This window comes from Haliotis rubra, unplaced genomic scaffold (assembly GCF_003918875.1).
Source record: "Haliotis rubra isolate DU_JTF1 unplaced genomic scaffold, ASM391887v1 Scf100, whole genome shotgun sequence".
NCBI lineage: Eukaryota > Metazoa > Mollusca > Gastropoda > Lepetellida > Haliotidae > Haliotis > Haliotis rubra.
In genome coordinates, this window is record NW_025764893.1 from 60,016 (window position 1) to 73,955 (window position 13,940).

The 13,940-nt window shown below is 40.3% G+C and overlaps 1 protein-coding gene across 1 annotated transcript in view; it reads left to right on the forward strand.

Annotated features, from left to right (window-relative positions):
* Window positions 1-13,940, forward strand: part of LOC124266326 (DNA excision repair protein ERCC-6-like) — a 68,739-nt gene that overhangs the window by 28,178 nt on the left and 26,621 nt on the right. The window contains 7 exon segments of the mRNA XM_046701132.1: window positions 4,674-4,779; window positions 5,800-5,829; window positions 5,832-5,920; window positions 7,206-7,416; window positions 8,724-8,837; window positions 9,643-9,691; window positions 10,101-10,290. Of these exon segments, the coding sequence (XP_046557088.1) occupies window positions 4,674-4,779; window positions 5,800-5,829; window positions 5,832-5,920; window positions 7,206-7,416; window positions 8,724-8,837; window positions 9,643-9,691; window positions 10,101-10,290 (789 nt within the window).

Below are 13,940 nucleotides of genomic sequence, written 5' to 3' on the forward strand. Positions count from 1 at the left end.
TGAGGATGATTATAGACTTGAAAGTGTTAAACAAGGAATGTTTAAAGAAACCTCCCAAATTCAAGATGGAATCCCTAGCCAATTTGAGAACACTTATTCAACAAAATTCAAATTTCATCAGCATAGACCTGAAGGATGCTTATCTTCATGTACCAATACATCTTCGTTCACAGAAGTACCTTTGTTTTGCGGTAAACGGACGGAGGTTTCAGTTTCGTGTTCTACCTTTCGGAATTTCCCTAGCTCCCTGGCTTTTTACTGTGATCATCAGTCCCATACTAGCATTCCTACATCATCGTCAGATATCTATCCACGGGTACTTGGACGATTTCCTGGCAAGAAATATAATTACTCAGACTATAATTACTAGGCCTTATTGTACATCCTGTCACGTCAGAACTAGTTCCCACATCAAAGATCAAGTATCTGGGAGCCATCCTGGATGCCAAGACTTCCCGAATATTTCACCTCGGGATCGTTTGTACAAGATCTGGACCAAGATTTTCCATCTGTTAGCAAGCAAGACCGTATTTATTCGGACATGGATGTCTCTACTGGGATCTCTTACATCCATCCAGGATTTCACGATGAGGGGCAGGATTCATCTTCGCGAACCGTAAATATGGATCAATGGGTTCCGGGATCTGGACTTAGAAACTATGGTATCTCCTCTCTTCATGGTTCGTCAGGAATTTTTGTGGTGGACAGCAACATGCTTCCAGGAGTACATTTTCGTCTTCCTCCTCAAGAGGTCACTCTGTATGCGGACACCTCAAACTCGGGTTGGGGCGCTCATGTCAACGAACAGCAAGTTCAGGGTCTGTGGTCTCAACAGGAAAGCAATCTCCATATCAACTGTCTAGAGATGCTAGCGCTGGTAAAAGCTCGTTCTCATTGGTCTTGGAGCCTGCATCAGAAGAACATTATGTTAGTGACAGACAACAGCACAGTAGCAGCCTATATAAACAAACAGGGCGGAACCAAATCTCATCGTCTACTACAGATTATGAAGGAACAATTCAAAGTAGCAGATGCCATGAAAAGTCTTATAAAAGCTTGTCACATTCCGGGAAAGGTGAATATTTTGGCAGACTCCCTCCCCAGACAGGACAGAGTGATATCAATAGAATGGACTTTGAATATGGAGGCTTTCAAACTCATCACGGAGAAATGGGAAACTCCATCCATAGATCTCTTCGCGACATCAAGGAAGAATCGTCTACCTACATTTGTGAGTCCTGTTCCGGATCCGACAGCCTGGGCAGTGGACGCCCTGTCAATAAGCGTGGGAAAATCTGATAGCTTATGCCTTTCCTCCATTCAAATTGATACCGGAAGTACTAGCCAAGATCGCTCAACACAACTGCGTAGTCTATCTGGTAGCTCCAGCATGGCCGACCAGGACATGGTTCACTGACCTTCTTCAGTTGTTGACGGACAAACCCTTACGACTGCCTTGTTGGGACATTCTTCTCAGTCAGCCCAAGTCAGACAGATAACAAGAATGTAAACCTACTAGCTCTTCACGTGTGGAGACTATCTATAGTTCCCTCAAGAAACAGGGATTTAATAAACTAGCAATTTCAGCTATCTCCGAGTCTATCAGACCTTCAACGGCAGCACTGTATGACACTAAGTGAAATGTCTTCATCCAGTGGAGAAGAGAGCAGCGACTACTCAATATTCCAGTCACCATACCTATCATAGCTGACTTTCTTATGTATCTCAGGATGGTTAAAAAATTAAACCACAATACTATTGAAGGTTATAGATCAGCGATTGCTTCAGTCATGGACTTGCAGGGACTATCTGTAGGATCTGATCATTCTTTACACAGGATTATTAGATCTTTCAAGATCAAGGATGTGTCATCGCCGTCATTATTTCCTAAGTGGGATCTATGTTTGGTGCTACAGGCTCTACAGAAGTCTCCGTTTGAACCTATGCAAGACACTTCCTTTAAAATACTTGAGTTTTAAGACTGCTTTTCTACTGGCCTTTGCTATGGCTTCAAGAGTGTCAGTACTGCACGCTATTGACTTGAAATCTAATGCATTCTCGGAAAGGTATAAGATGATGACTTGTATTACGGTGCCTGAATTTACAGCCAAGAACCAGTTGACGTCTGATGGACTGGTAGGACACAGAGTCTACAGAATACCAGCTCTTCCTGCCCCTGGCTCTAGATCTGACAGATCAAGACTACTTTGCCCGATCCAAGCTCTCAGATGGTATATACAGCGCACATCCAGCTTAGACGGAATTGTCGTCATCTCTTTCTCTTATGTAAAACAAATGTTAATACGGACTTATCTAAGAATACAATTTCTTCATGGCTCAGGAAGACAATCGCCTATGATTACCGAGACTTGGATCAAGAATCAGTTATTGTTAGGTTCTCACCACATGAGATAAGGGCATTAGCATCATCAGTAGCGGCATGGGGTTCAGTTTCAGTTGAACGAGTGGCGGCTAGTTGTCAATTGAAGTCCTTAAATACATTTAGAAAATTTTATTTAAGAGATGTAGCCTCTTCAATGGAGGGACTTAAGTCCCTGGGTCCGTTAGTAGCGGCACAACACCTCTCCTCCGCCTAGTACCTTTGGGGGTTGGGGGTGTAGTAGTATCAGAAATTGGATCATGTGTCAAGCATGTTTACACTTGCATTCTCCGATTATGGAGAGAAGATAAAGAGACAGAAGTATTTATCAGGTAGGTCACATTTACGATTATCCCTATTATAGATACTAACCGAACTCAGGTGGTGGTTGAGTATTTAAGGGGAGTAGTCTCTAAATTATTACGGAATTACTCTTAAGAATTTTGGGAATCAACCGGAAGTGACGTCATAGACCAGAAGTGACATCATAGACGAGTAATGACAATTAAACCGGAAGTGATGTCATAGACAGGAAGTGACGTCATAAACCGGAAATGACATCATAAACAGGAAGTGACGTCATGAAATGACATAATCCGGAAGTGGTGTCACAATGGCAAAAAGTAGAGGTCATTAGATCGGAAGTGACGTCATAGAACCAGGAGTGACGTCGTGAGACGACAGAATCAGAGAAGGTCGTCAATTGGAAATTATCAATATTAATTCATCTTAAGAGTAGATAACTATAATTCGGTTGATAAATAGAGACTACTCAATATTTGGATCTTCCAGCAGACAATGATCCAATCTTATAGTTCACCAGTGAATTATTTACTACTAAGTCATAGTTATCCTTAGAGAGGTTTGACCATGGAGAATAACTAACCAGTGGTATGCTTAAAGACCCTATTCTTCTAGGGATAGCCCTCCATCCGTATGTGGGATTCAGGCAACCATAATCCAGAGGGAATGTTTACGCCTTAATTAGAAACAGTTACATTTATTGTTAGTAATTGTTAGTAAACTTACCTCTGGATGATGGGGTATAGGTCCCGCCCTTCCTCCCCACCTTTCCTCTAGAAGATAAGTGACTTTAACTGTTTTTTTCATAAAAAATTTGAGGATTTTCAAACTACTATACAGTGACGTCTAGGTCAGGGGGAGGTAACTCTGTCAGTTGGACGCGCATACCACTAGGTATAGCTATGACTTGTTAAAATTTTCACTTCATTCTGTATGTGTCTGTGGAAACCACAGAATCAGGCAACCATAATCCAGAGGTAAGTTTACTAACAATTACTAACAATAAATGTAATTGTTCTTGTTTGGTTGTAAGCCAGGTTTTCACCTAATTCAGGAAGACGGAGTGTCATTTGTCTTTGGCTTTAAACTGTATTGTTTTAAACTAAAGATAAACACAAAACACTTCAACACTGTTTCTGTTCCCTGACTACAACATGCCACATCCAAAGGCACAGTCTCTGAGGCCCAGATAAGCTGCATATCCGTCAAAATATGCATAGAAAATTTCCAATTATGCAGTGAAAAAATAATTGTTGCGTACCAATTACGCATTTAAAATGTTAGATACGCAAAAAGTTTAAAACAAATGCGTATGGAATATATTTATAAAAATCGCTTGCGTAATGAAAAAGACATCGATTGCTATCAAGTTGTACTGTTAGTATAGGACAAGTGTTGTACTGTCAGTATAGGATGAGTGATTTTTTATCATTTCCATTATATTAAAGTTGGTTTTGATTAGGTATGACATAAGGCAGGACATACCTGCTTAGTAAACTTACTCAAAGACATATACTTAGGTGAGTAAAATGACTGAAATACGCACATATTGAAAGCAGTGGGTAACGGAAAATGAAATACCCACTCAACATTCATAATACCCACTCCAAAAAAATACAGTGGGTACAGTACCCACATGAGCTAAATCTTATCTGGAGCTCTGCAAAATTAATTGCTACAAGCTTCAATGGTGGATTTGTCAAATTCTAATATGTACGCAAGCATTGAATCCGAGTAAAAATTAATTAAATGGTTTGCTCTTTGGACCAGACTGGTTCATTTTTGGTTTATGTACTTCTACAGTGGAAGAGATGCAAACAGTCAAACCTAATAAAGCCATTGTGCAGATTTTGTTTATCACTATAAGGTTTGATGTGGATTATTAGGTGATTTTGATATCAGGCATAAAATGTATAGTAGTCATAAAAATAATTTCTTTCTTTCTTTTTTTTTAAAGTGTGGAGCATTAGAAAAGCTTGTTTTCTTTCAGAATGCCATCACTTGGGAGGAAGAATGATTTGGTGGTGTGGGTTTTCCTTACACAAACTCAGTTGAAGATTTATGAAGATTTCCTGGCTTTGGACAGTGTTAAAGAGGTGAGATTGGGCCACATTAAAGTTAGCAGTATTGAGCCTCTTGGGGCCATGCAATTCTGTCTCCTGAAAATCTGACATGGATAGCCATGACATTTAGGGAACTGGAATTTGTAAGAGTTAATGTGTGTACTGAAACAGTGAAAGTAATTTAAACAGCTCTTTGCACTTAGTACATGAAGATCCGGGTTAGAATTGGTCTTCAGTAAAGCATGCTTGTCACAAAAGGCGACTAACAGGATCGGGTAGTCAAGCTCGCTGACTTGGTTGACACATGTCATCGTATCCCAGTTCCATAGGTTGATGCTCATGATGTTAATCACTGGCTCTATTACCATGGTTACAATGTTGAAGCCCATTTCTGGTGTCCCCGGCCATAATATTGCTGGAATGCTGCTAAAAGCGGCTCAAAACCATACTCACTCATTCAGACTCTATGACAGACTGTCACCACGTAGCTTGAATACAACCTTAGTGCAGCATTAAACAACAAACAGTCGCTGATGGGTCTCATTTCCATAATTTTGTCACAATGGATAGTTTGTTCCATTACTTTTTTTGAAGATCTCAAAAAGCTAGCTGTCTATCCCTGTAGGTGTGCATTAAAAAAATAACTTACCAGAATGTAGAGTATTGGCAAGTCTCGTTAATCCGACTCCCGTTTATCCGACGCTTTTGTTGCTTACAAATTAAATAAACATAATTAGGACTTGTTTTCCGACTCTGACATCTCCAATTACAACCGGCTGTCGTAATCACTTAGTAATTAGTCCTGTTAATCCGACATAGAGATTAGCAACGTGTGTGATCAGTTACCCGTAAATACACTGCCACGTGTCATCCGTGTTAATCCGATAATTTGCTGTGCAACAGACGATGTCGGGTTAACGAGAATTGACTGTATATTGTAGCAATATAAATTTTGCCTGATGGAGCTACAGCTAAAGTGTTAACTATAAAATGTTGCAAACTCAACCTGTGTGACCAGTTTCATATAGTGACAGCTATATGTTTGATTGACAGCTGCTTATGACCAGTAAGTCTCCTCTGGTGGGGCGCTGACCGTCCTGAAGAAGATCTGTGACCACCCAAGACTGCTGTCCACCAAGGCTTGTGCACAACTAGGCCTTGATGGCGAGGATGGGTAGGTTACCGACACAGATGTTTTCTCCTCACCGACAATGATGGATATCCCCCCCTTAGTTAGATAAGGACAAAATTTATGGATGAACAATTTTATTCAGGTGATGCGACGTTCCGATACAGATTCTTATATTGTTGTCAAGCAGGTATGAATCAGGTAGAAAACAGAGTTATATATCAGGGGTGGAAATAAATTTAAAATTGCTAGTGTACTCCGGTACAGTGGCACATGTAAAATCACTTGCCCTGATAATTTTTCCACTATACCGGCCATTTTCTTGTTGATTTTTTAAATAAACAACATAATTGATATTGGAAAGTCAACTGGACACCGGTACAGTGTGATATACAAATTTGCTTGCCCAACAGAAAAAAACACTGGACTCGTGCGTTGGGCAATGGGTTATTTCCACTCCTGATATATGCAGTAAATAATGAACAAGAACAAGAAGAAGATAATTGAGAAGTACAGTGATGTGATGACAAGGGATTACATCTAGAAGCCAGTGGGATGTACAGAGCAGAAGCTGAACATGTTTACACAAGCAGTTGGGGTTGATTGATGAGTTCATCGTATGCAGGCGTGGATGAAATAATCTTGATCTCTATTGATCAGGGGGTCGGGTGTCATTTGATGTGGAATAAAGAAGTTGTTCATCCATAAAGTTTGTCCTTATCTGTCTCTCCAACTTCTAAGAATGCCTCTCAAAGAGACCCCACTGATTGGGCTGATGTTTTCCCTCCCTCCTGCCAGTGATGTTGTTCCCTTCCTGATTCAGATGTTTTATCTTCCCTATCATATGCCAAAAATGTCTTTATCTAACAGACTTTGATAATGTTACCCTTTCCTTACGCGGCACTGACAATGGTTTGCTTCCCCAGTCACACTTTAATAATGTTCCCCTTTCCTTACCTATGTGAATAGACCCGTGAAGATCTGGGTTGGAATTGGTCTTCATCAACCCATGGATCGGGTGGTCAGGCTGATGTCGTTGACACATGTCATTGCATTCCAATTGCTTAGGTCGATGCTCATGACGTTGATCACTGGATTGTCTGGACCAGACTCCATTACTTACTTACACCTCCATATAGCTGTAATATTGCTGAATGTGGCGTAAAACTGAACTCACTCACGCTCACCCCTACCAGAGGCCAAAAATGTCTTTATATTACAGACTTTGATAATGTTCCCCTTTCTGTACCAGACTCAAGCAATGTTTCCCCTTTCCCTGTCAGACTTCAGTAATGTTTCCCATCCCTGCCTTACTACTTTCCTCCTGCAGCCTGAACGACACAGATTACTCTCCATCCGGCATGGAGTGTGCTGCCAACAAGATCAACCACATCGATGATGAGGTGCTGATCGGGGAGTCAGGGAAGCTGCTTGTGCTGGTGGACCTGCTGGACAACCTCAAGTCCGAGGGGCATCGCTGTCTGGTCTTCTCTCAGTCACGCAAGCTGCTGGACATCATACAGAAAGTGGTGACCAACAGGGTATGTGTTCATGCTCATATGGGTTCATACAGGGCACATCCAGGTTCATGCAGGGCTTGATACCAGGTCAGTGCTGAGTTCATACAGGGCACATCCAGGTTCATGCAGGGCTTGATACCAGGTCAGTGCTGGGTACATACAGGGCACATTCAGGTTCATGCAGGGCTTGATACCAGGTCAGTGCTGGGTTCATACAGGGCACATTCAGGTTCATGCAGGGCTTGATACCAGGTCAGTGCTGGGTTCATACAGGGCACATTCAGGTTCATTTCAGGTTCATGCAGGGCTTGATACCAGGTCAGTGCTGGGTACATGCAGGGCACATTCAGGTTCATGCAGGGCTTGATACCAGGTCAGTGCTGGGTACATGCAGGGCACATTCAGGTTCATGCAGGGCTTGATACCAGGTCAGTGCTGGGTTCATACAGGGCACATCTTGGTTCATTCAGGGCTAACAAGGTTGATATTAGCACATTATATCTAAGTTTCAAAGTTAAAACGACTGAATTTCTTATTCCCACAAGAGCAACTAAATGATATTTCACTGGTCAGGTATGTCAGGCATACTAACTGAACACCCCCAGTCACTGATTGACCCATAGAACACAACAATGAGCAGCTGACCATATTAGTATGTATTATCCTTAAGATAAAGTTGTCGAATTCTAATTGGTCAACAGCCTACAAAACCATGTAGGAGGATTTGCCAGTGTGTACAAACCGTACACCCTGTCACATCTGCCACATGACACTCTACACGGATTGTACAAATAACCTTGACCTTGGATGGAAGTGGCTGCCAAACGGTGGATCGATTCGAAATTTTAGAGTTGGCGTATACAATGAGTATAAACAGAGTAATGATATTGTTGCCATAATTTCTTATCTGTTTGTGCCAATAGAAACATTAAAAAAATAAGTTGTTTCTGTATTCCACCTGTCGTTTAACAAAACCTTAAATCCGATCATTTTTATGATAAACTGAGCAATACCGACTTACCTCCCTTTATGGTCGTTCAGGAAAAATGGCGAAACATTTTGCGTCTCATTCTGCCGAAGATTGAATTCTGGTTTTTACAGATATGCTAAATAAATGCTGGTTTTTAAAGATATTCTAAATAAAGAGATCTTAAGGGTAATAAATTTGTCACAGTTTTTTGAAAGGGTGTACGGGACTGTAAGACCCTTGTAAATTCCTCATTTCCTTCAGCTGCGCCACAGGAAATACGGAATTTAGAAGGGTGAAACAGTTCCATACACCCTTTCAAAAACACTGTGCAACTAATAGCATTATCTGTTACTCACAGGGACACAAGGTCATGCGTCTGGATGGCACCATAACCCAGCTGTGTGACCGAGACCAGCGTATACAGAAGTTCCAGACAGACAGCTCCTTCTCAGTCTTCCTTCTCACAACACAGGTAGAGTCAACCGCAGAGTGATCGGTGATGGAGATTCTGCTGATCTTACAGATTCTGGGAGGTTATTTAGTTTGTAGTAGCTGTCCCAAATGAGTAGAATCCTTGAGAAATGTTCTACATTTTGCGATGTATAATTTACGCCAATTTGTCCATGGTTTATTAGTGGATGCTGTTTTCAACCAGCTTAAATAGTATCATGAAACTAGGTGTTAGAGCGTTTACTCGACACTAAAGACACGGTTTTGTTTCCTCACATGGGTACAATGTATGAAGCCCATTTCTGTGTCCCCCGCCGTGATATTGCTGGAAAATTGCTAAAAGCGGCGTAAAGCTAACTAAATTCACTCACTCAGTCTTTGTTTTGCAAAATGGTAAGGTGCCATAATAATAACCTTTAAATGATGAAAGGTAAACTAGTGCATGCAGCAGTTTTATGTATTGACATGTAAAATATATGCTTTGGTGATAGTATTGTATAAAGTTAATGTGAGTGTGCAGCAATCTTATTAGTTGAAAATCATTGTTAAAGGGTATTGGATGAAGTTTTTCACATTTTGGAAACACTTTCAAAAACAGTTGGGCTGTTCAGCTTGTTAAAAAGTTAAAATGGACACCTCATCACTTCAGTTGTTAGTTGTATCAATATGTTTGTCTTTGGTTCCAGTTGAAATTTTTTGACACTGGATACACAGTGATATATTTACGCCCCCAGAACTGGGAGCATGATGTTCCAGATGAAATGACATATTTGTTCGATGAATTACGACCAAATGTTAGCATGTACAGTATTGATTCTGATCTTCAGGTTGGCGGCATGGGACTGACGCTGACTTCAGCAGACAGGGTGGTTATTTGTGAGTCCTTACAATAATGCAAATCTCCTTACAATAATACAAGTTTTCATAAATAATACAAGTCTTTTCACAATATTTCCTGTACAATCAATCGTCCTGTACAATGATACAACTCCCTTTTAAAGTCGTTACACTCAGTGCCAAATATTATTTACATTTGTTTTTGTCATGATTAAAAGTTTTATTAAATCTTAATCAAGCAAGAGAGAAGTGCTAACCTTCTTGTGCAATAGGATAAGTTTTAAAATTTGCATTACCAGTCATAATTTCGTTGTGTCTATTGGTAAGTGGGATTGATGAGATACGGTGCCTTACCTCGAGAGTGTACCCAAATATGGGTAGAATATGGGCTTTACTCAGAAAAGTAATCCCAACTATAACATTTGCATTTCTTCCAACCAATCCCCAGACGACCCCAGCTGGAACCCTGCCACAGATGCCCAGGCTGTGGACCGAGTGTTCCGTATCGGCCAGAATAAGAACGTCGTCATCTACAGGATGATCACTTGTGGGTCGGTGGAGGAGAAGATCTACCGCAGACAGATCTTCAAGGACTCCATCACCAGACAGACTACAGGGAACTCCAAAAACCCTTACAGGTACAACATTTAACATCCTGGGCCTAGGTTTGGAAGCTCTCTTAGCGCTAAGATAGTCGTAAGTTAATGTATGAGGGGTGGAAATAAGTTTAAAATTGCTAATGTACTGTGGCAACATGTAAAGCAAGACTAAGAGTGAGCCCTGATTATTTTCCCACTATAATAACCGCTTTCTTGCTGATTATTTAAATAAACAACATAATAAACATTGGAAAGTCAACTGGACACCGTATAGTGTGATATACAAATTTGCTGACCTGACAACCAAAAAACACTGGACGGACCGATCCGTTAGTTTTTCCACGACAAAGCTAAGAGAGCCTTTATGGCAAGTGTTGCAGTGTGCCCAACATCTAGACCCAGCAGCAAGACTAAGAAAAGGACTAGGTGCTTTCTAACAATTTCAAGTGATTTCATACAAGGAATTAGATGGTTTGAGTTATGAAAAGGGAGGTCACTTCCATGGAACAGGATTTGTTACACAAGATTTCATTGATTCTCATGACTGCATTTTTAACAACTGTCCTCTTGGAATAAATGAGGAGGCTCTCATGTGCAAAACAAAAGTTTGAGGTCGTTAGCAGATGCTTCAACATGATGCCATTACTACATCGTTTATTACACATTTCCTTCACGTACACAGCGTCAAATACACCTTGTTTGTGTGGATTTCAAAAACAATCTCTGACACGTTGACCTGATCGCTAATATAATATGCATCCAAAATAATGATTAATTTCAAGACAAGGATCAAGTCCAAATACAAAGCACATAAAATTGTTGTTGAAATTACATTTTTTACCTTGAGTGGTAATGAAATATAATACCTTTTATATATAATCTAATTTGAAAATAATATGGTTCAATGATAAACACTTATCAACATGGTCAAAGAATAGTTTGTTAATGTTAATGATATGTAACATATTACATAGAGCTTAATTATCTTGTGTGTTTCCGTATCATCAACATCCTGTATTAGGAATAAAAACTATGTATTATGTAAGCCTTTGGCAAGCCCCCCTAACCACCCCCATATGAACTGAATTTCTGTAATGTTTCTGCAGTGAAGCCTTATAAAATATTAACAATGTAGAACCAGTATGACCACTGTGGGAGTCGGTGTAATACAGAAAACAGGAATTTACATAGGGTCCTGTATGTGAGGGTCCCTGGGACTGAACTTTCAGGGTCTTGGACAACAAAATGGGATCCCAGACACTTTTGTTATTATTAATAATGATATTGTATTGTGCATCATGATCATCACAGATACTCTAATAAATGAAATAATTCAAAGCCAGCTAGTAGCAAACTCAGTGATAACTTATTATAGTCACTTGTATATAAAAAGTACCTTGAAAATAAAATTAATCCCTGTGGGGTAGCTACATAAATTTTGTTGATCCATTGTCAACTCCAGACACCATGTTGATCCATGCCATTCTCAATAAGATACTCCATCATGTTTGAGCTAAAGAAAGTTGTTAAAAAGTACATTGAAAATGAAAATTAATAATGTATACACTACGGATAATGATCCCAAACTCCAGGCATGTTGACATGCCATTCTGAATGTCATTGAACGGAGTTGTATAACTGAATAAAAAACAATTGGTGAGGGAGGCAGTTCATGTTTAATATCCACTATTATAGAAAAACATGAAAACAAACAATTGGTAATAGGCAGCTACAATTTTTAATATTATTGGTATAGAATACAAGTATTAGAGGAAATTTTTTTGGTAATGGCACCCAAAAAGTGACGACTCCTGTACCTGTCATCAATTCTTACAGAATCACCAATTTTGATCATGGGGGCAGCCATGTTTGTTCGCCCACACAATGGAAAACCCCTTGTAAACTTGCAACGATGTCATCAATGTAAGTTGACATTTTGGGACTTGTATGGCGTGTGTGGAGTTGTTTGCGTATTCAGATTTGGATACCAAGTTTATCAGATTGCACCGATGACACCCTCCATTACATGATATAAACATGATAAAGTATATTCATTGCAGCCCTTATAAGGGGCAATTCAGGGTAGGCAACAGGGCTCCAGATAAGGGCCGTATCGGCGTATATACGGGTAGAAAATATGCACTATACAGTAGGAAAACGTACATTTAGAAAGCGTAGCAGATACTCACCACAGCAATGGTGTATGGTCTTAAAATCACTTACAGACATATTTATCTGAAAAAGTATTGTTTGATTCTTTATTGACCTGTTTACACAAGAGCAGCAATGTTGTGGTGCATATATAAAACAAAACACAAGATTACTGATACGCCATTATTTTCCATTCAGTACTCCAGATGTACTCCAGTACTCCTATATTGAAAAATTAATTAGTACGTACTCCTGATGTTAAAATTATCTGGAGCCCTGGGCAAGTTCTAAAGATGAAATATGGTATGTAAGCTGATATCAGAATGGAGATTTGATCAGTAGAATTTATCACAAAATAAGACCTTTAATATACTTCATAATTCAGGGAAGGTGTCCAGAACCTTAGGTTAATCCCAAGCTTGCTAAATGAACAAACTTTCCAAATGCAGTTCCTTCTAGGCTGTCCTGCATTTGTAACCTATGAAGTGGGTGACTGACCAAAATCTAACTTGTGCTAAATTTCAATGATTATACAACAGGTACATTCAGCAGGTTGATTGTCCCTGACATGTCCCCAGCATAAGTCAGTGCTATTGGTGATGTGACAATACCACTGTACAGATCCTGGGAATAAACTGGGAGAGTCTGTTATACAACAGGTACATTCAGCAAGTTGATTGTCCCTGACATGTCCCCAGCATAAGTAAGTGCTATTGGTGATGTGACAATACCACTGTACAGATCCTGGGAATACACTGGGAGAGTCTGTTATACAACAGGTACATTCAGCAAGTTGATTGTCCCTGACATGTCCCCAGCATAGGTAAGTGCTATTGGTGATGTGACAATACCACTGTACAGATCCTGGGAATACACTGGGAGAGTCTGTTATACAACAGGTACATTCAGCAGGTTGATTGTCCCTGACATGTCCCCAGCATAGGTAAGTGCTATTGGTGATGTGACAATACCACTGTACAGATCCTGGGAATACACTGGGAGAGTCTGTTATACAACAGGTACATTCAGCAGGTTGATTGTCCCTGACATGTCCCCAGCATAGGTAAGTGCTATTGGTGATGTGACAATACCACTGTACAGATCCTGGGAATACACTGGGAGAGTCTGTTATACAACAGGTACATTCAGCATGTTGATTGTCCCTGACATGTCCCCAGCATAGGTAAGTGCTATTGGTGATGTGACAATACCACTGTACAGATCCTGGGAATACACTGGAAGAGTCTGTTATACAACAGGTACATTCAGCAGGTTGATTGTCCCTGACATGTCCCCAGCAGAAGTAAGTGCTATTGGTGATGTGACAATGCCACTGTACAGATCCTGGGAATACACTGGGAGAGTCTGTTATACAACAGGTACATTCAGCAGGTTGATTGTCCCTGACATGTCCCCAGCATAAGTAAGTGCTATTGGTGATGTGACAATACCACTGTACAGATCCTGGGAATACACTGGGAGAGTCTGTTATACAACAGGTACATTCAGCAGGTTGATTGTCCCTGACATGTCCCCAG